Genomic DNA, 25,160 nt, shown 5'->3' with positions numbered 1-25,160 from the left:
CCGGAGATAGACAGTGGTTTGAATCCCGGCATCCCATATGGTCCCTTGAGCCTGCCAAGAGTAATTTCTGAGCATAGAACCAGGAGTAACCCCTGAGCGCTGCCGCTTGTGACCCAAAAAACAAAACAAAACAAAAATATGTACTAATTCCTGCAAACTCAAGTTTGGATAACTGCAGAAGTCTAAGTAGACACTGGGAGGGACACACACAGCCATCATGTTCAAATGGTCAGCCCGTGTGTGGTTCTGCTACTATGTTTAGCCCATGTACAAGAGGCAGCATTAGTTCTCTAGAAATGGATGGGTCCTAGTGGTGATTATAACAAGAGGTGGAGTTTTGAGGGTGACATGACACTTTTGAGCAGAAGGACTCCTCAGAATCATCTTTGCTACAGTATATTTCAAGACAAGTGAACTCTCAGAGAAGCTCACAAGAGAAAAATATGCAAATTCTTTCTACTTTTCACCATCCAGAAGAGACAAGGTGAGAACCAAACATAATTCTGATTTGACATAATTTATAAATTAGAAAGTTCTCGATCTGTTCAACAAAAGGGCAAAACTATTTAAGATAAATCTTCTGATTTATTATAAATCAATTATTATTATTTAAAAAATAAAAAACCCTAAATATATTATACATATTTTTTTGGCCCACAAAAAGAAAGTTTTTAATAAATACAAAATAGGGCAGAATGATTTCATACAGTCTCGGGACCCTTGCCCTCCATGACTTCAGGTACGTGGGATCTGCATGATGCCAGCTGATCAATTCATTCTTTTACCAAGCAGGGGAAGAAAAGCTCTCAAAAGAAGGAGCTGGTTAGAATTAACATGGTGTCAAGAGAATAGGACAGAGAGGAAATAGTAGGAAAATACATCCAAATCTTGACCTATGAAAAAGGAGTTAATATCAAAATAGTCCCTAAAAAATGAAGTATTATAGCACATCATTTAATAGATCAGTTCTCTCCACTCATCTTTTTAAAGTGTGTTTGTGTGCGCGCGTGCGCACACAGGAATAAGCTGGACTCGGTATAAATAGCCAAATGGTCTCTCGGGGACAGTGAAACTTGTCAGTAGAAAAGCAGAGCAAGATGCCTTATTAACTGAGTTCCACCCTGCATGAGGGGAGCAGGGAGAGAGGAGAGTGAAAAGAAACCATACAGAGGCTGGAGCAACAGTACAGCGGAGGGCGTTTTCTGGGTTCAATCCCCGGCATTCCATATGGTCTCCCCAGTCTGCTGGAAGTCATTCCTGAACACAGAGCCAGAAGAAACCCTTGAGCACAGCCAGGTGTGGCCCAAACACCAAAAAGGAAAACACAAACACACACATACATATTCATTCCAGAGTCGTCAGCTTACTTTCCCAACCCTAAAATCCTGGTATTAAAAATAATAATAATAATAATAATAAAATATCCAAAATAATAACAATAATAAAAATATCCCCAAACATAAACTCAAATCCCTACATTGTTTAAAGAGTACTGAGGGGTAAGTAAAACTTAGTCCAATTTCTCTATCAGGTTTACAAAGAAACTGCCCACTAAGCATCCTTCAGACACGCCTCATCACTTCAGCAGGGGACACAAATCCCACAAGGGTCACCCACACACCTCATGAGTTTCACCAAAAAGTCGCTAGTGTGAGCAAGGGAAAGCAAAAAAAAAAACCCAAAAGCCAAAGATGCATCATGGAGTGCATGGGCCTCATCTCTCTGTGTCCAGGAGGTCGAGCCTACGTTCCCTCCAAATCATTTTACGATGACACTTGGTGAATAGACTGAACTGCCCAGCCTGAGTGGAAAAGGGATATAGGAATGAAATGTGGCTTGGAAAGGGCAAGAGAACCGCCATCCTAACACACCGGGTTCTAGGTCCAACCTCCTCCACTGCCCCACCCCTGAGCCCAGGACATTGCCAGGAGAAATTTTCCTTTGGGTTTAGTTTCTTCTCAGGCTAACTTAGTAGAAAGGGCCTAGATCACCACCATCACCGCTGCCACTGGCCTCTCTTTCTGTTCAGGAAATAGGGAAAAAAGGAAAGAAGGAGGGAAGGGAGAGAGAGGGAGGGGAGGACTTGGCCAGGATGGCAAGATGGGCAGCAGTGAGGAAGGAAGACAAACCTGGAACAGCCATTCCCTGGCCCGCACGCACACGCATGCATACAAACATGAACACACACACACACACACACACACACCACACATCACACCACACCACACCACACCACACCACACCAGCAGTCCAAGGACAGTCTGTTTGCTCCTGGACTCAGATAAACCACGATCTCGGCTGGAAATGGGGTTTGGGCGTGTGTGGTGAGGACAGCTGGGACCACGTCAGGACCATTCTCTCTCTCTCTGTACTCCCTGCTCTCTCTTTCACAGAACCTGGCCCAGGGGCTCGTCCTACCTAGAACTCACCACAACCATCTGGGACAAGATTGGACCAGAGAGGTTGCTAAGCAATGCTCTGAAGACTAGGAATATCGTAAAGGGCACTGTTAGAATCTGAGGTATCTTCCACTTCTAGGACTTGCTGCTCAAAAAGGAAAGAAAAGAAAGAAAAGAGAGAGAGAGAGAGAGAGAGAGAGAGAGAGAGAGAGAGAGAGACAAAGAAAGAAAACAATAAAATCCCTTCTAGCCAGTCACTGTGCTGAGCCACTCAGGAAAGCCCAAGGTGCAGTGAGGCCTCGGGGAAGGATTGAGCACCAGTGCCCAGAGCAGTCCTGGGTGCCCAAGGCGGCCAGGACCACGGCGGACGGCTTGTCTCAGCGGGAAAGGGAGGTGCCCCAGGAAGGCTCCCCCGACTGCTCATTTTTATTTTTTTGTTTTTTGTTTTTAAATCTATAGGAAAAGGAGGAAAGTTGGGGCGACCGATCGAGAGGGGAAAAGGAAGCTAGAAAACACGGCGTGTCCTTGTCTGCCCCCAGACCCGGCCCGACGCACCTGCCTGCCTGCCAGCCCGGCCGCCTACACTCACTTCGGGGAGGCGAATGGGGAGGTGGCCGAGTTGTTGGTGCTCGTAGCAGTGGCCCCAGTCACCGTGTAGCCCGTCGGCGGGGCTATGGAGCTGTGGCTGGGCTGCAAGTCCTTGGGGATGCCACTGTGCGATGTCAGCTGGTGGCCGAAGGCGGCACTGAACTGGGGAAGCTGCTGCTTGGGTGAGGTGGAGGCCAGCTCGGCTGAGGGACCCAGGCTGCTGTAGCTGCTCTGCGGCCGACCGGGCAGCCCGCCAGATGCAGTGGTCGGGGTGGCGGTGGCGAAGGCAGGCTGGGTAGTCTCTGAGTTCGAGGTGGTGGGCGGCGTGGACAGGGACGTGGACAGGAGGTGCCCGTCAGAACCTAGTAGGTTGCTGAAGGGTGACGGGTCCCCCAGGGGACCGGGGAGGTGTCCCCAGTGAGTCCTGGGGTTGACGACGCCTCCCAGGGGCCCCTCGAGCTGGCCAGGCGGCAGCAGGTGTTGAGCCAGGCTGGGCAGCTCGGCAGAGAAGGGGGCCACCAAGTGGTCACCAGGGAAGGAGGACGGAGCGGTGTGGGGCGAGGTGATGTGGTCACTGTACGGGGACGGTGCGGGCTCGCTGTCGTAATGGCTTGCGGGGGGCGAGGGGTGCGAGTGGTCGCTGCTGTATTGCTGGCGTGAGGGCGCGAGGTCGTCCGCCTTGCCGTGGGGCCTTGGGGTGGCCTGGCTGTCGGGGAGGCCGGTGGGGAACGGGGCCAGCGCACCAGGGCTCATCAGGGCAGCGGGGGTAAGGCCCACGTTGGCAGGGGCAGGGAATGGGCCCGGCAGCTGCCCCGCCAGACGGGGTGGCGAGCCCAGCAGGCTGTCGTCCAGCTCCAGGCTTGGGAAGGGCTCGGGGACCATGCGTCCATTCAGCAGCTCCCCGAGGTCCGCATTGACTTCTCGAATGCCAGGGGTGCCCGTGCCCGCCGAGAACACCCCGATGGCCCGGTCGGCCAGCTCCTGGCCTGGCACGCCCTCGGCCGGGGCCAGGACCCCGATGGTGCTCAGGCACTCAAGGGAGCTGACAGCCTGCAAGGCCCGTTCGAGCTCCTCAGCCTCTTCGGGGGTGGGGATGAGGTCTCCATTCTTTCCTGGTGGGGGGGGCAGAAGAGGTAGACGTAAGAAAAGATGGGACCCATTGCACAAATAGCCAAGAGCAGTATTCACGTGAGGGACGCTTGAACCGCCTTCTTTTTCTTTTTGGTTTTTGGGCCACACACAGCAGCAGTCAAGGATTACTCCTGGCTCTGTGCTCTAAAACTGCTCCTGGCTCAGGGACTTTATGGGATGCTGAGAATTAAACATGGGTTCATCCCAGGTTGGCAGCATGCAAGGCAAATGCCCTACCGCTGTGCTATCTCTCCAGCCCTGAACTACCTTCTATGATAAGAGAGTCTCTGTGGAGAAGTGGCTCGGTCAGGCCTGGCCAGAGAGAGGGAGTGAAAGGTTGACCTGAAGGGTAAGGGGTGAGATGCCAAGTGCCAAGGGAACCTAGCTGCCCTCATTTGCATCTTCTCCCATTCTGCCTCAGCAAAGGGTCCTTTGCTTAGGCCATTGCAAAGCACATGGATGCTGGCTCTGTGGGGGAATGAGCTTCTGCTGCTAAATTCTACCAAAATCATTCAACCGGCCACCCCTTCAGTGCTAACCTCATGGTGATTTTGCACTAGAAATAAGCTTCTGCCTCAAGTTCTACTGAAGTCATTCAACCGTCAACCCTCTCGTCAGATTTGGGAGAAATTGGAAGCGTCCAATTGAGATCTTCTGCGGGATGACAGCTATGGGAGACTCACACATTCTTTTTTGTTTGTTTGAGGGGCCACACCTGGTGTCGCTCAGGGGTTACTCCTGGCTCTGCACTCAGAAATTGCTCCTGGCTTGGGGAACCATATTGGATGCCAGGGGATCAAACTGTGGTCCATCCTAGGACAGCAGCATGCAAGGCAAACACCCTGCCGCTGTGACACTGCTCTGACCCTTGACACAGACATTCTTACATGGGCCTCAGCACTATATATGGTTCACGGGTCATCTGTTCAGAGCTCCTGACATGCTCTGTAACCCCTCCTGGTTGTTCTCCCCACAAGTCCTCGGTTTCAGAAAGTGAATAGGACCTAATAAGCCTCATTCAGAAATCAACAGTTCTGGGCACTGGAGACACACTATAGCAAATAGTATAGCTGCCACTGTTCCATGCCACGGGCTGCCCTTGGTCTCCTTAGACACCTCCTCTTAGGAGGGAGGAGAGCTGGAGGCCTTTCGAGGGTATGGGGCCTTTAGGTCAGAGATCACCCAAAGAGGCTTATCTCAGTTTGGCTTAGATGGAGAAACCAGGCTTCTAGGCACAAAAAGGAAACAAAGAATTTTAGAAAAGTCTTTTGTTCAACATCCTTGAGGGTTCTTCAAGCACTGTTAGCACCGATTCCTGAGTGCAGAGGCAGGAGTAAACCGGAACACTGTTGGGTGTGGCTCCAAATCCCAAAACCAAATAAATAAATAAATAAAATTAAGTATCTGTTTAAAACAAACAAAAGCTGAAATGACTCTAAGAAGCCTCATGTTGAACTATCCGTCTATGCAGCCTGTAAGACAGTTTACTAGATAAACTGTATCTTCCTCCCCTTCTGAAAAAAAGGAGAAAAATCCAAGCCCTAACCCCTAAAACTGCTGTAACTGTGTTACACTTACCTTTTAATTTTTGGTTTGGGGTCACACCCAGTGCTGCTTGGGACTTAGTCCTGGGTTTGCACTCCCAGCAGGCTTGGGGGACCATATGGGATGTTGGGGATCAAACCCGAGTCAGCTGCATGCAAAGCAAACACTCTCTCCACTGATATTTTTTTTATACCATACCCAGTGACACTCAGGGGTTACTTCTGGTTCTATGCTCAGAAATCACTCCTGGCAGGCTCAGGGACCATATGGAATCCAAGGATGGAACCTGGCCCACTCCAGGAATGCCACATGCAAGGCAAATGCCTTACCACTGTGTTACCACTCCATCCCTAAAGTGAAAATTCTTCTTTTTTTTTTTTTTAGTTTCTGGGCCACACCCAGAGGTGATCAGAGGTTACTTCACTTTGGCTCTGTGCTCAGAAACCTCTCCTGGCAGGCTCAGGAGACCATAAGGAATGCCGGAGGAAATAAAATCCAGATCTGTCCTGGGTTGATAACATGCAAGGCAAACGCCCTACTGCTGTGCTATTTCTCTGGCCCCTAAAGTGAAATTTTTGTTGTTGTTGTTGTTGTTTGGGTTTTGGGTCACACCCAGCAGCACTCAAGGTTACTCCTGGATCTATGCTCAGAAATCGCTCCTGGCAGGCTTGGGGGACCATATAGAATGCTAGGATTCGAACCACCGTCCTTTTGCATGCAAGGCAAATGCCCTTCCTCTATGCTATCTCTCCAGCCCCAAATGAAAATTCTTAAGTTGGGAGGAAGGACACTTCTAAACACATCTCAAAAATAACAATAGTTTCCTTCTTACAAACTCAATGGAAAACTTGGGCAGCTCTAAGACAGAACCAAGTCATGCCATTTGCAGGAGCACAGACAGAAGTGGAAGAGGTCACGTCAAGGGAAGAGGGTCAAAAGGAAGAGGCAGATAACAGAATGATCTTGAGCAGATGTGGGACTTCACACAGCAAGGTAGCAACTTAAGATTCAGAAGACAGGAGAGCTAGTTCACATAACTGAGTTGGAGGGTGGGTTAGTGAGTGGAAGAGGGGTTGGGGAGCTGGGTGTGGTGCTGGTCCTCCATCCAGGGAAAACCATTATTAGCAATATTGTAAAGCCCCTAAAATGGAACGCTCAAAGCTTCACTGGAAAACCCAGTTCTACTGAGCAGAAACACAGACCTACCTTCAAAGAAATCAAAGACTTGCAGGTCGTCGGGGAGGAAGTCCTCCTGGTTCAGCTCCAGGTCATGTGGAATGTCAGTGATCTCATTGGCAATGTCATCTGGCAACTCATCAGCACTCAGCTCCGGGGTGGACGGACTCCTGGGGGAGAGGACAAAGTGACCCCCTGGAAAAGCACCCCAAAGAAGAAACAGGCCACTCTCACCCCAGAAAAATCTTTCCTTCTGCGGAAGGAGGTACTGACAACAGCAAATGTGCAGATCCTTGGCTATGGGCCCTTCTCCTTGACTCACAAGTGGGTGCAGGTCTCACTTGAGATTTAATTACAATTTCTCTCTCTCTCTCTCTCTCTCTCTCTCTCTCTCTCTCTCTCTCTCTCTCTCTCTCTCTCTCTCTCTCTCTCTCTCTCTCTCTCTCTGTCTCTCTGTCTCTCTCTCTCTCTCTCTCTCTCTTTTAGGGGGGTTTGGGCCAGAGCTGGTGATGCTCAGGGGTTACTTCTGGCTCTGCCCTCAGAAATCACTTTTGGTGGGGGGACCATATGGGACACCGGGGGATTGAACCGAGGTCTATCCTGGGTCAGCTGCATTCAAGGCAAATGCCCTACCGCTGCACCATCACTCTGGTCCCATGATTACAATCTCAATGAATTCTAGCAGAATTTCAAAGATGCCCACAGTAATTAAACTTCTGTTTGTTTTTGGGTCCCCCAAACCTGCCAGGAGCGATTTCTGAGTGTAGAGCCAAGAGTAACCCCTGAGCGCTGCCGGGTGTGGCCCAAAAACAAAAAAAAGAACTACTCTTTCTTTATTAAACCGAAAACCATGGGCCTAGAGAGATAGGACAGCGGCGTTTGCTTTGCAAGTAGCCAATCCAGGACCAAAGGTGGTTGGTTCGAATCCTGGTGTCCCATATGGTCCCCCGTGCCTGCCAGGAGCTATTTTTTTTGTTGTTGTTTTTGGTTTTTGGGTCACACTAGGTGGTGCTCAGGGGTTACTCCTGGTTGTCTGCTTAGAAATAGCTCTTGGCAGGTACGGGGGATCATATGGGACACCGGGATTTGAACCAACCACCCTAGGTCCTGGATCGGCTGCGTGCAAGGCAAACACCTCTGTGCTATCTCTCCGGGCCCCCAGGAGCTATTTCTGAGCAGACAGCCAGGAGTAACCCCTGAGCACCGCTGGGTGTGGCCCAAAAACCAAAAACAAAACAACAAAAAAAACCCACACCAAAACCCAAACATGAAGTGGGGGAAGGTTGAGTAATCCAGCTCTCAGGGATTGCTCTTCGTTCTGCACTCAGAACCTGTGCAATGCTGGAGATCAAACCTGGGTAGGCCACAAGCAAGGCAAATACCCTTTTACACTGTGCTATCACTCCAGACCCTAATTAATTTTTTTCTTTTCTTTTCTTTTTTTTTTTAGTTTTGGTTTTTTTGGCCATAGCCAGTGGCACTCAGAAATCACTCCTTGCATGTTCGAGGGACCATATGGGATGCTGAGAATTAAACCCAGGTCCGTCCTGGGTTGGCTGCATGCAAAGCAAATGCCCTACTGCTGTGCTATCTCTCCAGTCTCCCTAATTTATTATTATTATTATTATTATTATTTTGGTTTTTGGGCCACACCCAGCGATGCTCAGGAATTACTCCTGGATGTCTGCTCAGAAATAGCTCCTGGCAGGCACAGGGAACCATATGGGATATCGGGATTCAAACCAACCACCTTTGGTCCTGGATTGGCTGCTTGCAAGGCAAACGCCGCTGTGCTATCTCTCCGGGCTCCTAATTAATTATTTTTAAGCAAATAAAACTGTTTAACAGGCACAGAAGCCTTATTTGTCTGGTCAAAATGCTTCCTCCTGCCAAAATTAATAATGCAACAGATTTATGATGGTATGTCTGTGCTGGAATATATATGTACACAAACATTTTTTAAATAGACTTCACACAGATATGAAGTCTATTTAAAACTTAAAACACTCAGGGTCTGGAAAGATAGCACAGCAGTAGTGCATTTACCTTGCATGCAGCCAATCCAGGATGGACTGGCATTGCATATGGTCCCCCAAGCCTGCCAAGAGGGATTTCTGAGACCAGATCCAGGAATAATCCCTGAGTGCTGCTGGGTGTGACTCAAAAACCAAAATTTAAAATACTCATGGGGCCGGAACAGCACAGTGGGAACAACAGCACAGGGCCAAACCTGGTTCAATTCCCAGCATCCGATAAGGTCCCCTAAGCTTTGCCAGGACTTTGTGTGTATAATATATTATATATTATAATATGATATATATACATATATATATGATATATATACATATATATATATAAGGTTCAGAGTATCTTAATCAGACTTTAATCAAAGCTTAGTTTCAGTACCTGTTCTCTTTGAGAACACTGATCTATATAATATCTATATAAATAGATAAAGATTGGGGCTGGTGAGATAGCACAGTGGTAGGGTGTTTTCCTTGCATGCGGCCAGCACCTGACAGACCTCAGTTCGATCCCTGGCATCTCATATGGTCCCCCCAGCCTGCCAGGAGGAACCCCTGAACACCACTGGTTGTGACCTCCCCCCCCCCAAAAAAAAGGATAAAGATTGATCTCTTTACAATAAGCTTTTGCAGATGTAACCAAGTCAGCTATGAGGGTCAAACCCATACTGGGATCTAACTGGCTTGGGCCGACCTACCAGGTATCTTCTGTAGCCTGGTTCCAACTGCAGCCATGGTAAGCTGATCTAGAGAAGCTCAGGGAAGCATCAAGACAGGGAGAGGGTGTGGGGTGGTGTGTGTGTGTTGTATGTTTTGTGTGCCCATCCAACTGTATGTGTCCATGTGTGTATAACCAATACCACCACCAAAAAGTGTGTTTGTATGAGTGACTGACCGTATGTGAGAGGACTCCACTGGCAGTGAGACGCTGGCGGGCATGCTGAGGTTCCCCTGAGGCACGGCCGGGGGGATGGGCTTCTGGGGTCTCCGAGGACCACGCCTTCTCTTCTTCTTGTGTTTTTTGGTAAGTGCAGGAGGCTTGGTTTTTTTCCTGGGTTTTCTCTGCTGCTGGTGCTGAACTTTACGGGAACTGTCTCCTCTCAAGAAATTATCCTTTGGATAAAGAAATGAGTATTTTAATGGGCATATTTAAAAAATAAAAAGATCCTAACAGGTCATTTAAAATAAAGCTCTTAACCTTTTTATTTATACTTTTTTTTTTTTTACTAATTTATCACAATATTTTGTGGGATTTTGCTTCACATCTCTATACATTTTCACCACTGCCATCATCCAAGTTCCAATGCCATCCTTTGAGCAAAAAGATCTATAAAATAAAACCCACAGGTTGTAAGATCACCCCAGGCACTGTGTTTCTAAACCCCATGCAGAGGCTTATGAAGAAGCAGGTAGCAGCAGAGAAATAATAAGCTAAGCAAGTCAGGAGAGAGTCATGGAGTCAGTGGCTTCTTGTGGCTTCTTCCTCGTGGTGTCTGACCGAGCTAAATGCCAAAACTCTTTCTTGGGGCCAGAGCATTATCATAGTAGTAGGGCATTTGCCTTGCACGAGACCAACCTGGGATGGACCCTGGTTTGATTCCCAGCATCCCATACGGTCCCCCAAGCCTGCCAGGAGCGATTTCTGAGTGTAGAGCCAAGAGTAACCCCCTACACACACACACACACACACACACACACACACACACACACACACACACACACACACACACACACACACACACACACACTCTGCAGGGTGTGGTCCAAAAACCAAAAAAAAAAAAAAAAAGAACGCCTCTTTATTAAACCAAAACCCACACATGAGGTGGGGGAAGGTTCAATAATCCAGGTGGGCTTTTACATATCAAAAAAGAAATTTACAGGAAAAAAGAAAATGAGGGAACACCTTTCTTTTGGGTTAATAGCTGGGTGTCATCTTACAAGGTCCCTCTCTCCATTGCTCCATCACTTCTGTCCCTGCCTCTACCTCCCTTCCCACTGGTACACAACATAGTTCTGACCAAGTCTAGGAATTAATTTTGCTTTAGTTGTTCATATTCCACACTGAAATAAAACCACCTGGTAAACTCACTCACCTCTCTCTCTATCCTTCTCCTTTCCTCTCTCCTAGCCCACTGCTTTACACAGACAACTTACGTATCCACTGAAAGACATCCCAACCCCAAGAGATAAAAATGTATCTTCTATTAGTCTATACTGTTCAAACATACTATGTTTCAAACATGTTATGTTTCAATCTGCAGGTAACAAAAACTATATAAACACAAATTTAGTTAATTCACAGGAATTCATATTACATTATTCATTCCATGTTTGAAGACATGGATCATAAAAGCTGAATAAAATGTAATTTGAACTCTAAAAGAACTTAATATTTCCTGAGGAAATACATGGAGAATACAGAGTCGGAATAAACTGCCAATTGCAATGTAAATACTTGCTATGGGCCAAACACAATCTATTAGTTTGTGTTGCAGGATTGAATGATAAGCAGCATGCTAAATCACTGGGATAAAGGAAATAATCACTCTAGGCTAAAAGAAATGACCTGAACAAGACAAAAAGAACAGCAAATAATGGAATCTGCATGATGTTTCTTTTTCATGGGGGGAGGAATATAAAATTAGCTGTAGAGACATGCAAGACACAGATCATGTATGACTAGCTACCCTGTTCAAGATTTACAATTTTATTTTGTAGGTGATGGGAAAAGATTTTTGTCAAGAGAAGTAAGCTGACAAATGCTTTCAATGGATGAAGGACCTTGGGTAGCTATGTGAGCAGAGGCAATGAAGCAGAAGGCAATTTCAACAGTCAATACAGGATAAATGACTGATAGGAAAAGACAGTAGGAATGGAAAAGCAAAGCAAAGGCCTGTTGAGAGAGAAATATCCAGATTTGAGGGCAACTTGAATATAGTGGGGTAAGAGAAATATAAAACTCTTAAGGTTTTTCATTGGAGTGATTGAGAGATATCAATTAGTTGGAATAAAGAACAGCAGAATAAAAAGATTCAAAAGTTAAAAGAATTTGTGTGGCTCACAGAAATGAGAAAAAAATAGGATAAAAAAAGCCTTGGAAATCAACATACAGTGAAATTCTTTCCAGTAATTTATAGGAGTTGAAAAGAAAAGGCAAAAAGACCTAAAAACTGCCATAAGTGAACAAGCAGACAAAGGAAGAAGGACCAGCGAGAGTTTCTCCAGCCAATACCTTCACATCTGCAGGAGTTCCCAACTCTAAGATGCATATTTGGATTTCATGATGATTGGGGAGAATTTCACAATGATGGCATCTTAAAACTGCTTCTGGCCACTGCAGGTGGCATTGCTTCACTTGTTAAGAACTGCCCAGAGATCTGAAGAGGTACTGATTGAAGGCAGGTATGTACGCCATAGTTATTACATGTGGAAGAAAAAACTGGCTGGTATATAGACAAGCGCAAAGGGCAGTGGGGTTTAAAATTGCTATTAGGGTCAGAGTGATAGCACAGTGGGGATGCATCTGTCTTACACATAGCCAACCCAGGTTCGATCCCTGACATCCCATATGGTCCCCCAAACATTGCCAGGAATGACTCAAGTTAGAGTCAGGAGTAATCCCTGAGCACTGCTGGGTATGGCTCATAAAAAAATTGTGATTAGTGAAGCAAATATTCATAACTGAAGGTCTGACTATAATTCCTTTTTTTTTTTTTAAACTTTGATTGGTTTTTGGGCCACACCTAGCAATACTCAGGTGTCTCTTCTGGCTCTCCACTCAGAATCACCCCTAGCAGCCTGAGGGACCAAAGGGGAAGCTAGAATTGAAACGCCCTACTGCTGTGCTATTTCTCCGGCCCCTACAATTCCTTTTTGTGCTCTTCAACTGCACTGCAACACCATGAAAGAAAGGAAAATTGTCATCAAGCAGAAAAAGTTGTGCTAGCTTAAGTTCCTAGAAAATACTACCTTGGAGGTAAATACAACAAAGTGCTATTTTTACCAACACTGTTATTTTTTTTTTTTTTTTTTTTTTTGTGGTTTTTGGGTCACACCTGGCAGTGCTCAGGGGTTATTCCTGACTCCAGGCTCAGAAATTGCTCCTGGCAGGCACAGGGGACCATATGGGACGCCGGGATTCGAACCGATGACCTCCTGCATGAAAGGCAAATGCCTTACCTCCATGCTATCTTTCCGGCCCCACCAACACTGTTATTTTAATTTAAAAAATTCAGTTAACTCGGGCCCGGACAGATAGCACAGCGGCGTTTGCCTTGCAAGCAGCCGATCCAGGACCAAAGGTGGTTGGTTCGAATCCCGGTGTCCCATATGGTCCCCCGTGCCTGCCAGGAGCTATTTCTGAGCAGACAGCCAGGAGTAACCCCTGAGCACCACCGAGTGTGACCCAAAAACCAAAAAAAAAAAAAAAAAAAAAAAAATTCAGTTAACTCATAACTAAATACAATGCTATGTGTGATATAAATACATGTTATATAAACGTGTGTCTAAATATATTTTCTACATGTAAGATACATATAATACCTATTTGTATATTTATACATCCAGAACATATCCATGTTTCACCCAGAAATTCTCAAGGCTTACTCCTAGCTCTGCGATCAGAAATTACTCTTAGCAGGGGAACTAACAAGGGTTAGTCATGTGCAAAGCAATATGTTCTCATAGCTGTACTATCATTCTGGCCCCTCTCTATAAATTTTAATAAATATAAAATGTGGGGAAGGGAGGGAATTTGCCTTGCATGCGCCTGACCCGGGTTCGAACCCCAGCATCCCATAGGGTCCCCTAAGCATGCCAGGAGTGATTTGTGAGTGCAGAACCAGGAATAACAAGTGTCGCTGGGTGTGGCCCCCAAAATATAAAACAACTTTAAACAATATATTAATAAAGTGGGTTTTTTTTGGGGGGCGGGGGTGTCTGAGTCACACCCAGCAGCGCTCAGGGGTTACTCCTGGCTCTCTGCTCAGAAATCTCCCCTGGCAGGCTCGGGAGACTATATGGGATGCTGAGAATCAAACTACTGTCCGTCCTGGCCACGTACAAGTCAAATGCCCTACCACTGTGCTATCTCTTCAGCCCCTAATAAAGTGTTTTTGTTGTTGTTTCTTTGGAAGAAAAGTGAATATATACAAACAAAATGAGCTCCAGGAACATGATCCATTTGCTCTGGCTGCAGAATTGGGTTGTGACAGTCCCTGGATCTCACCTTCACACTCCGCAGCCCTGGCTCTTCCCTGATCCGGACACAGTCTGGAAACTAGTAGTTGCTGACAAGAACTGTCTTATTTGGCTTTTGTGGTAGAGTCTAGAGCACAATTTATAGGCAAATAGTAGGACTTGGTGTTTGATGTACAAAAACGGTTAAAATTCTACTTATTGATATATTTGCTTATTAGAGTCGCAGATCTAATTCAGGGTCTCATACTTGCAACACCTAAGATTTGCCACTCAACCTCATTCCTGACAATAAAAGTCTTTCACTTCTTTATGTTAAGAGAGACTTTCACAGTGATACCCACGGGTTATTCAAGGGCTCCACCCAGAAGCTGGAGCTATGGTACAGTGGGTAGGGCACTTGCCTTACACAAGGCTGACATAATTTTAATCCCCGGCACCTCATATAGTCTCCTGAACACCACAAGGAGTGATTCCTAAGCACAGAACCAGGAATAATCTCTGAGCACCCCCAGGTATGGCCCAACGCCCCCCCCCCCCCATTCATCTAGAGGGTTATATTCAGCAGGAGAGCAAATACAGAGATGAGAGTATTCAGGGCATGGGGTGGAACTTGGGGCCCCAACCATGACAGCATTATGTCTACCCCGCTGAGCTAACTTTCAAACCTCCAAAATGCATCAAGTAAAAATTAGTGTCAAAAAATAAAATAAAATAAAAATTAGTATCAGACACACAATGCCAAGAGGCACATGAAAGGATGTTCATCTCTCATTAGTATGTAAAAGCAATCAGGGGCCAAAGCAATAGTGCAGCAGTAAAGCATTTGCCTTGCATGCGGGTGACCCAGGACAGACCTGGGTTCAATCTCTGGCATCCCATATAGTCCCCCAAGCCAGGAGCAACTTCTGAGTGTCACCAGCTGTGGGCCACCCCACAAAAAAATATGTAAAAGTAATCAAAACCACCATAATTGGGGCCAGAGAGATAGCACAAGGGTAGGACATTTGCCTTGCATGTGGCCAACCTAGGAGGGACCTGGTTTGATTCCTGGCACCCATATGGTCCCCCAGCCTGGCAGGGGCGATTTCTGAGTGCAGAGCCAGGAGTGACCCCTGAGTGCCACTAGGTGTGGCCCAACAACCAATCAATTAATCAATCAATAAATAAAATAAAACACCATATTCGAGTAGCTAAAACTCGCACAAATGACTATTTTCCAAAAAGGAAGAAAGAACAAGCATTCTATATAAAGAACTCTAGTGGCCTGAGCAGTGGCACAAGCGGTAGGGTGTTTGTCTTGCATGTGCTAACCTATGACAGACCACGGTTTGATCCCCCTGTATCCCAATCGCTTTTAAGCCAGGAGCGATTTTTGAGTGCAGAGCCAAGAATAACCCCTGAGAGTCACCAGGTGTGCCCCAAAACAAAAAAACTTAAAAAAAAAAAAAAAAAGTAAGGGGCAGGAGCACCAGCACAGTGGGGAGAATATGTGTCTTGCAGGTGGCTGACCTTGGTTCAATCCCTGGCATCCCATATGGTCCCCAAAGCCCACCAGGAGTGATTTCTGAGCACAGAGCCAAGAGTGTCACTGAGTATGGGACAAAAACAGAAACAAAACTAACACTGTCAGTGGGGATGCAAACTAATGCAGTCACCATGGAAAACTGTAAGGAGTCTTCTAAACATTAAGATTAGAATCTATGACTTATGGGGCCGGGCGGTGGCGCTGGAGGTAAGGTGCCTGCCTTGCCTGCGCTAGCCTAGGACGGACCGTGGTTCGATTCCCCGGCGTCCCATATGGTCCCCCAAGAAGCCAGGAGCAACTTCTGAGCGCATAGCCAGGAGTAAACCCTGAGCGTCACAGGGTGTGGCCCAAAAACCAAAAAAAAAAAAAAAAAAAAAAAAAAAAGAATCTATGACTTAGCTATTCTACATCTGGGTATTACTTCAAAGAATAAGCAAGCAGTAATTCCAAGAGAAACACACACTCCTCTGTTTCGTAGCAACATTATTTATAATTGCCAAGATTTGGAAACAACCAACTTGCTTAGCAAGAGACTAGTGAATAAAGATGCAAAATATCGACACATCAGGACTTAAAAAATTAAAAAAAAAAAAAACCTTAAAAAAAGTTGCTTAAAAAATAAAATCTTGAGTCACCATGTCTGTACCCGGCCAGCTACATAGATTCACCCTGTTCTTGAAAGATGTAAACCAGAAACTGAAAAATCGGGGGTACATCAGCATGCAGCTGAAAGCAGGAATCTCTGGAGAAGAGGGTGGGCCAAAGCCCTGCCCAGCTTAAGCCAGGCCTGCTGTATCCATCACCCATAATCGCCTCTACATCTATAATCTTGTTTCACCACTTCTCTCACCATCACTCCTTTCTAATCCCCTGAACCTACCAGGAGTAATTTCTGAGCAAAGAGCAGTAGCAAAATACAAATAATCAAAGGAAAGGGAGGACAGGAGAAAAGGAGGGAAGAAGGAAGGGAGGAAGGAAGGACAGTGTTAGCAGTGTTATAGAACTTGCTCGTGGACAACCAAAGTTTGATCCCCGGCATCCAGCATCCTATATGGTCCCTCGAGCCTTCAAGGAGTAATTTCTGAATACAGAGCCAGGAGTAACCCCTGAATGATGCTGGGTGTGGACCCCAAATAAAACGAAACAAACATGAAATCCCAAAATCAATAAACAGAAAGGTCTTAGACTGTAAGAATAAAACAGTGGTTATGAGAAGGAAAGTGTTGTCATATACCTGCAAAATCACTTTTTCCTTCTTTTCTCCTTTCACCTTTTTTTTTTTTTTTTTGGTTTTTGGTTTTTGGGCCACACCCAGCGATGCTCAGAGGTTACTCCTGGCTATCTGCTCAGAAATAGCTCCTGGCAGGCACGGGGGACCATATGGAACACCGGGATTCGAACCAACCACCTTTGGTCCTGGATCCGCTGCTTGCAAGGCAAATGCCGCTGTGCTATCTCTCCGGGCCCTCCTTTCACCTTTTCTAGGTTACTTAGCACAAGTATTCTTCATTACATCAACCCTGACCCTCAGGTGATTTATGTTAAACTCTGGCTAATAAAAGTGACAGAGAAAGCAGCAGAAAGCTAGAAGCTCGGCTGGCTCAGTAAGATCTGCTGCTCAACTCCGCTGGCATTTTCTCCTGTGACATTTCCACAGAACGCCGCTCCTTGCTGCTGACCAGTCCATTCTAGGGTCAGCACAAACATGAACACTGTGAATGTGAATGTGAACACTGAGGACTGCAGGTGGCTGAAAGCAAGCTGCAGGCGGCAGCTGTCAACTCCTGGGAAACCAACCAGCTAGCAAGCCCCAGAATTAACCCCACAGGAAGTGTACTGAGGTGGGAAAATTGGATAAAAGGGTGATATGCATGAGAATGACAGAAACTAAACTTTGGTTTGGTTTTGGGGCATCATACTAGATGGTATTTGGGGGCTACCCCTGGCAGTTTTGGGGGGACTCTGCTGTGTGCTGGGGATCAAACCTAGGTCTCCCCTGGATGAGGTGAGTGCTTTTCTGTTGAGCATCTCTCTAGCCCCCAAATTTGACTCCTTGTTTTGTTTTGTTTTTGGGCCACACCCAGGGACACTCAGGGGTTACTCTTGGCTATGCACTCAGAAATCCCTCCTGGCTTGGGGAACCATATGGGACAGCAGGGGATTGAACTGTGGTCCATCCTAGGCTAGTGCCGGCAAGACACATGTCTTACCACTCTGGCCCCCAAACTTGACTCTTGATGAGATATCTAGAGGTGCTAAATTATAACACTGCATAGCTAAAGCCTATATAATGCTAAAAAAATTTGACTTCCATAAAAACTACTGCAGGGGCCAGAGAAATAGCACAGAGGTAAGGAATTTGCCTTAGACACAGAAAGATGCCGGGTTCAAATCTCGGCATCCCATATGGTCCCCCGAACCTGCCAGAAGCAATTTCTGAGTGCAGAGTCAGGAGTCACCCCTGAGCAATGCCGGGTGTGACCCAGAAACCAAAAAAAACAAAAACAAAAAAACAAACAAACACTACTGCAAAAAGGGGGGAAAGACAGTGGAGAGCCAAGAACATGTCTTATATATCCTGGGCAGGAGTTCAATGCCTGGAACCCCTGGTTCTTCTTGGTGGTGAATGTGGCCCTGGTGGTCCCTATCACTATGTGGGCTCAGGCATGAACCATGAAGCCACGCAGCAGAGACTCGGTACTAGCTGGGTCTCCTGAGTACTTCCCTAAATCTCCTATCTCTGCTCAAATGCAATAATATAAACTGGGTCGGCCATGAATCCAGACTTTTCTCTCCTCAAAATCAATCTGAATTAATATAATACTAGGACAGGGGCCAGAGCGATAGCCCAGCAATAGGGCATTTGCCTTGCACATAGTCAACCCAGGCCAGGCCCTGGTTGAATTCCCAGCGTCCTATATGGTTCCCCAAGCCTGTCAGGAGCAATTTCTGAGTGCAGAACCAGGAGTAACCTAAACGGCACTGGGTATGACACTCCCCCACCCATAATACAATAGTAGGGCAAATAGCACTCAATCACTAATTGCGCACCACCAAATTAGAAGAAGGTTTAGCTGCTGGTCACAAAGTTTATAAAATACTTAAGATCTGTACAGAATTAAAACAAATTTTTTATTCAGGGGTCTCAAACTCAATTTACCTGGGGGCCGCAGGAGGCAAAGTCGGGGTGATCCTTGAGTGCAAAGTCAGTAGTAAGCCTTGAACATTGGGGGGTGTGACCCAAACAATTAAAACAAAACAAAACAAAAAAAGATTCCTCTAGGGCAGGGCCACAAAATGTTGTACGGAGGGCCTCGAGTTTGAGACCCCTGGCTTATATAAATAAGGATAAAGCTACGCAAGGCTTTCTTGTATATAAAATGAACGAAGCTTAACCTTTTTTTTTTTTTGCACCAAATTATAAAACCTGCAGAAGCATTTAATAAAGAAGCACATTTAATATTTAGGGGGCCAGAGCGATAGCTCTGGTAGGGTGTTTGCCTTGCACACTGCTGACCTGAGTTCAATCACCGACCTCCCATAAGGTCCTCCAAACCTACCGGGAGTAATTTCTTTTTTTTTTTTTTTTTTTTTTTTTGGTTTTTGGGCCACACCCGGTAACGCTCAGGGGTTACTCCTGGCTATGCGCTCAGAAGTTGCTCCTGGCTTGGGGGACCATATGGGACACCGGGGGATCGAACCTCGGTCCCTCCAAGGCTAGCGCAGGCAAGGCAGGCACCTTACCTTTAGCGCCACCACCCGGCCCCCGGGAGTAATTTCTGAGCAAAGAGCCAGGAGTGACCACTGAGCACAACCTGGGGTGGCCAAAAAAAAAAAAAAATACATTTGGGAAGGTGCCAGAGCAGGAAGGGCATTTGTTTTGCATGCAGCTGACCCGAATTCAATCCCTAGATTCCCATAGGGTCCCTACCTATGAGCCTACCAGGAGTGATTTCTGACAATAGAGCCAGGAGTAACCTTTGAGAACCACTGTGTATGCCCCCCAAAATAAACCAGAGACCAGAGAGATAGCACAGCGGTAGGGCATTTGCCTTGCCTGCAGAAGGAAGGTGGTTCGAATCCCGGCATCCACATGGTCCCCCGAGCCTGCCAGGAGCTATTTTTGAGCATAGAGTGAGGAATAGACCCTGACTGCTGCTGGATGTGATGCAAAAACCAAAATAAATAAATAAAATAAAAAATCAACAAACCAAAAACAAACAACAAACATTTGTTCATTTTGTAGCCTCAAAAATTCATTGACGTTCTATAGAAGTAATAGAGGGCACTCTTACAAACATACAATTTAATCTACTGGCAGTTTTACTTAATGCAAAAAAAATTTTTTTTTTTTTGTTTTTCGGGCCACACCCGTTTGATGCTCAGGGGTTACTCCTGGTTAAGCGCTCAGAAATTGCCCCTGGCTTGGGGGGACCATATGGGACGCCGGGGGATCGAACCTCGGTCCTTTCCTTGGCTAGCGCTTGCAAGGCAGACACCTTACCTCTAGCACCACCTCGCTGGCCCCTTAATGCAAAAATTTTAAAGGTCATTTCTATTCAAATGACTCTCTAGATGAGTGTTAGAATCTTCCCTCAAACTTTAAGTCAACAAAAATATTTTTCAAGTTGCTAATACTGAATAATGTCAATACTAGTCAAAGTATTATGACCTCAAAGTAAAGCTACTTCAACATTACAGTGCCTATTAGTTATCTAGATTAGTAAAGCTATTCTTTTTTTTAGGGGGGGGGGTGGGTCACACCTGGCAGCACTCAGGAATTACTCCTGGCTCTGCACTCAGAAGTCATTCCTGGCAGGTTCACAGGACCATATGGGATGCTGGATTTCAAACTGAGGTCCATCTTGTGTTGACAAACGCCTTACTGCTATGCTATCTCCACAAAACAATTAAGAATCATGGGCTGGGACAATAGAACAGGGGGTAGGGCATTTGCCTTGCATGTGGCTGACCCGGGTTTGATCCCCAGCATCCTCTAATGGTCCCCCAGGAGTAATTTCTGAACACAGAGCCAGCCTGAGCACCACTGGGTGTGGCACATCTCCCCCACAAATAAAAGACAAAGTCATTTCTATATTTAATGGCATGGAATCCAAATACCGGTATATAGTAGTTTTCTAAAAACTTGTTTCAGGGATGGATAGACACTTTGTTGACAATGCCACAGAATAATATACTCACTGCCCAGTGACCACAGAGGCAAACAACAGACCGGAACTTACCATCTTCTGGGCATGTTCCTCACAAAGCGGTGTCTGGTGCGTGATGTCAAAGACGGGCACGGAGCACTGCTGCCCATCTGCAAACTTGGCTGTGCAGCTGGAGAAGAGTTGCTGAGAACGGTTCAAGAGGATGTCTGTGCATTTGTGGGTTAGGGACCAAAGACATGAGTCTGCCATCTCACGCCCCAGCTCCTCTACCTGCTTATTGAAATCTGCTGCTTCCTTCCCTGGGGTTCCCAAGTTTGAGCACCCACAGCTGAAGTAGCAAACCTGTGACTGACACAGGAGCACAATGACAAGTGAATCTGTCCCCACCTCAATAGAAGGTCCCTTGGAAGAAGACTCAGACACTCTCGTGTCTGTCATCTCCATAACCAGGCCATTTCCCTCTTAACAGACCGACTGCTAAAGTGCCAATTTTTTTTGGTCTTGGGGCCATAACCGTCAGTGTTCAGGGGTTACTCCTGGCTCTGTGCTCAAAAATTGCTCATTGCAGGCTTGGGTACCATAAGGGATGCCTGGGATCAAACCCAGGTCTGACCCAGGTCGGCATGCAAGGCAAATGCCCTACAGCTCCGGCCCCTGAGAATCGTTGTTAGAAGCTAACTTTCCTTTCAGGGAAACTTTAGCACAGGATGCCAAGTCAGAGTAGGATTGTAAAAAGCCCTTTTTTTCTAGGGCTAAGGACACAACACATGGGCCAAAGTGAAGCAGACAGATGTTTTTTTTTTTCTTTTGCTTTTTGGTTTTTGGGCCACACCCTATGATGCTCAGGGGTTACTTCTGGCTATGTGCTCAGAAATCACTCCTGGCAGGCATGAGGGACCACATGGGATGCTGGGGTATTGAACCACGATTCGTCCTAGGTCAGCCGCGTACAAGGCAAATGCCTTACCACTGTGCCACCACTCTGGCCCCAGATTTTGATTATTTTTAAAATTTCACATTTTAAACACCAAATTTTAACTCTGCATTTCAAAAGAAAAAATATTTACAATATAAACTTCAGGGTTTAGAGCAATAGGACACTGAGGAAGGTGCTTGCCTTGCACGTGGCTGACACAGGTGTGTTCTTTTTTTCCCAGGGGTGTCTGGGGTGGGCCTAAAGCACTGCTAGAAGCTGGGGGCGCAGAACCAAGTGGAGCCCCTGAGCCCTCCTGGGAGCAGCCCCCCAAAAAAGCAATAAAACAAACCCCATTTGTCTCCATTCTGTCTGAGGCACAAGGGAGCTTTGCCCAGCAATGTTCAGGAGTTATTCCCAGCTAAGTATTGGGGCAAGGAAGCAACTCAACACCCTGAGCACAGGCTCTACAGGCAGGAGGCCTGGGCTGGGTCCCTAGCAACACGAGGCTCTCCAAACATTAGAAAGGGGAACCCTGAGCACAAGACAAGGAGTAACCCCAGCACCACCAGGTGATGGGCCTCCCAAAGCAAGCCAGATAGATCTTGAAATTTTTTTTTAAACACCAAATTTCAACCCTGGACTTAAAAAAATATATAGTATTATTTTAAAATCTGAACTTCAGGGTTCAGAGCAACAGGACCCCACCAGGGAGGGCACTTGCCTTGCAAGTGGTTGGCCCAAGTTCAAGCCCCGGCATCCCATAGGTACCACTGAGTCCTACCAGCAGTGATTCTTGAGCACAGAGCCAGGAGGAAGCCCTGAGTACTGCTGAGTGTGGCCCTAAAACAAACAAGAAGAAAAATAAATAGAAGATAAATTTCGTTTTTTAAAATCTGAACATCAGGAACAGGGATGTAGCTTAGAGTGAAAGTACTTGCCTTGCACAAGGAAGGCTCTGGGTTTAGTTCCAAGCTCTAGTCAAGAAAAGGATTATCTACCCTTCAATACCCTCCCTCACCCACATTTCTAAACACCCAAAGTTTTAACCCTAAGTACCTTAACCTCTGATAACTGTTAAGTGTTTGGTTCAACAAAACAAAACTAAAATTAAAGAGAGGCAGCAGAGACAGAGCTCAAAGGTCCGAGGCAAATAAAAGACGAGGACCAGGAGGAGGGGACTTGGCTTTGCACATGGCTGACCCAGGTTCAATCCCTGGCATCACCTATGGACCCCCAAAGCCTCCTAGGAATAATCCTGGAGAAAAGTCAGGAGGAAGCCCAGAACACTGCCAAGTCTATATTACATTAGACATACTCTGTATATCGTGCATTATATTCTTGTCCCCATACATATAAGCATGTACCTATAAGGTTTGATCGTACATAAATACATTACTTTCTTAGTCGGACATAGCACATATAGTGAAATAATTTACGTCAACATGCGTATCATCTCCATTAGGTTATTTCTTAATAACCAACTCACGTGAAACCAGCAACCCTTGCGAGAAGGATCCCTCTTCTCGCTCCGGGCCCATAACTCGTGGGGGTGTCTATTATCACATTTTACCTGGCATCTGGTTCTTACTTCAGGGCCATCTCACCTAAAGTCGCCCACTTATTCCTCTTAAATAAGACATCTCGATGGACTAATGACTAATCAGCCCATGCTCACACATAACTGTGGTGTCATACATTTGGTATTTAAAATTTTTAGGTGGGGGAGCTAACATAGCAGGTGACTCTGCTAACATTTAATTTCGTCAATGTAGTTGTAGCTGGGCTTATTCTCTATGGGGGCCAAAGTAGTTATTACCGTACTATTTCTCTACCTCCCACATTGTTTTCTATAGAGTTACCCATATGCAACCATTTATGATACAAATTTATGTAAATATTCTATAAAATTTTTATACATTAATATAGCTTAAATAAAGCAAAGCACTGAAAATGCTTAAATAGGTATTTCATACCCCATAAACACTTTAAAGGTTTGGTCCCAGCCTTCTTATTGACTGCTAGTAAAACTACACATGCAAGTCTCCACCCTCCTGTGAGAATACCCTCCAAATCACTTAGATTAAAAGGAGTTGGTATCAAGCACACTCTTACCAAAGAGTAGCTCATGACACCTTACTTAGTCACACCCCCACGGGAAATAGCAGTGATAAAAATTAGGCTATAAACAAAAGTTTGACCTAGTTATGCAAAAGGAGAGAGTGAGAATAAAATCCAAAATAGCCTCAAAGAATGCCACGCTGTGACGTGAACACAATTTGATGAAGGATACGCTGGAAACAATGTCTGGTGAACGGAAGGGCCTTGTTGGTGCACTGCTCGCCCTTGGAGGTGCCACTGCACGCTGCTGCTTCCGCCTCCCTTAACTTGGTCCGGCTTATGCTAAGAAAAAAAATAAGTGTGAGGTAAGTAGAAGCCTTTGAAATAGTTTTCATTTGTATCTGTGTTTTCACTGTCTGCTTTTTTTCCAGGGGGAGAGGGTTTTGTTTGGATCTCAATAAATGGGAGGTAGGAATACTGAGGAAGAGAGAGCTATCATTTAGGCTTGTAGTTCTATGTGTTGGAGAAACTGGTTTGTGGGTAAACAGCTTGTGGTATCAGTTTCTTGCCTGCTATTCATAGCTGTATGGATTACTTATTGTGGGGAACTACAACTGGACCAGGATCTCCTATCCTCCTTGGAAAGGAGATATGGGATTCCCCTTTCCTTCGTGGCAGTGTGTGAAACAATCAATCTGTACCACTTCAAATAAAATTAATTTTTAAAAATTTTTGGGTTTTTTTGTGCCATACCCAGTGACTCTCAGGGGCTACTCCTGACTCTGTACTCATAAATCATCCCTAGCAGGCTCAGGGGACCATATGAGATGCTAGAAAATGAACCTGGGTCAGCTACATGCAAGGCAAAACGCCCTACCACTATGCTATCACTCAGGCCCCATAAGGTTAATTTTATTTATTTATTTTTACTTTTTGGGGGGGAGGGGGCACACCTGGCAGTGGCTCTCAGGGGTTATGCCTGGCTCTGCGCTCAGAAATCGCTCCTGGCAGACTCGGAACCATATGGGATGCCGGAGATCAAACTCTAGTCTGTAAACGTCCTACAGCTCAGCTATCACTCTGGCTCCCTATTTTCTATTTCTAAAGATATACCAAACTCAGTATAGCCCCCCACTTTGTACAGTCTTTCAATTTATACAAGTAACAAAAACTAAATAAAAATTGGGGACCAGAGCAATACCACATGTGTGTGTATATATGCATATATATGTGAACAAAATTAAACTATACAAACCTCAATGTATACAATGTCTAAATACACAAGTTTTGTACAGACTAAAGTAAATTTTCAAGTGAAATTATGCACTTAAAAGCGTGATAAAATGAGGACTTAGCTAAGGTTAGAGCACAAACCTCATAAGTGTGAGTCCTGAGGTTCAACTCCAACAAGGGTAAGAAAGCCAA

The 25,160-nt window shown here is 45.9% G+C and overlaps 1 protein-coding gene across 1 annotated transcript in view; it reads right to left on the bottom strand.

The window, feature by feature from the left end:
• Positions 1–2,620: 2,620 nt before the first annotated feature.
• The window catches only part of INO80D (INO80 complex subunit D), a 51,728-nt gene continuing 29,188 nt past the window's right edge, over positions 2,621–25,160 (bottom strand). Inside the window, exons 6-10 of the mRNA XM_049773178.1 lie at positions 23,968–24,077; positions 20,834–20,967; positions 9,759–9,976; positions 6,870–7,009; positions 2,621–4,099 (exon numbers count right to left, since the gene is read on the bottom strand). Coding sequence (XP_049629135.1) covers positions 2,985–4,099; positions 6,870–7,009; positions 9,759–9,976; positions 20,834–20,967; positions 23,968–24,077 — 1,717 coding nt within the window. The 3' untranslated portion in view covers positions 2,621–2,984. The remainder of the gene's footprint in view (positions 4,100–6,869; positions 7,010–9,758; positions 9,977–20,833; positions 20,968–23,967; positions 24,078–25,160) is intronic.

This window comes from Suncus etruscus, chromosome 5, assembly GCF_024139225.1.
Source record: "Suncus etruscus isolate mSunEtr1 chromosome 5, mSunEtr1.pri.cur, whole genome shotgun sequence".
NCBI classification, from domain to species: Eukaryota; Metazoa; Chordata; class Mammalia; order Eulipotyphla; family Soricidae; genus Suncus; species Suncus etruscus.
This window is presented reverse-complemented; position numbering and strand designations above follow the sequence as displayed.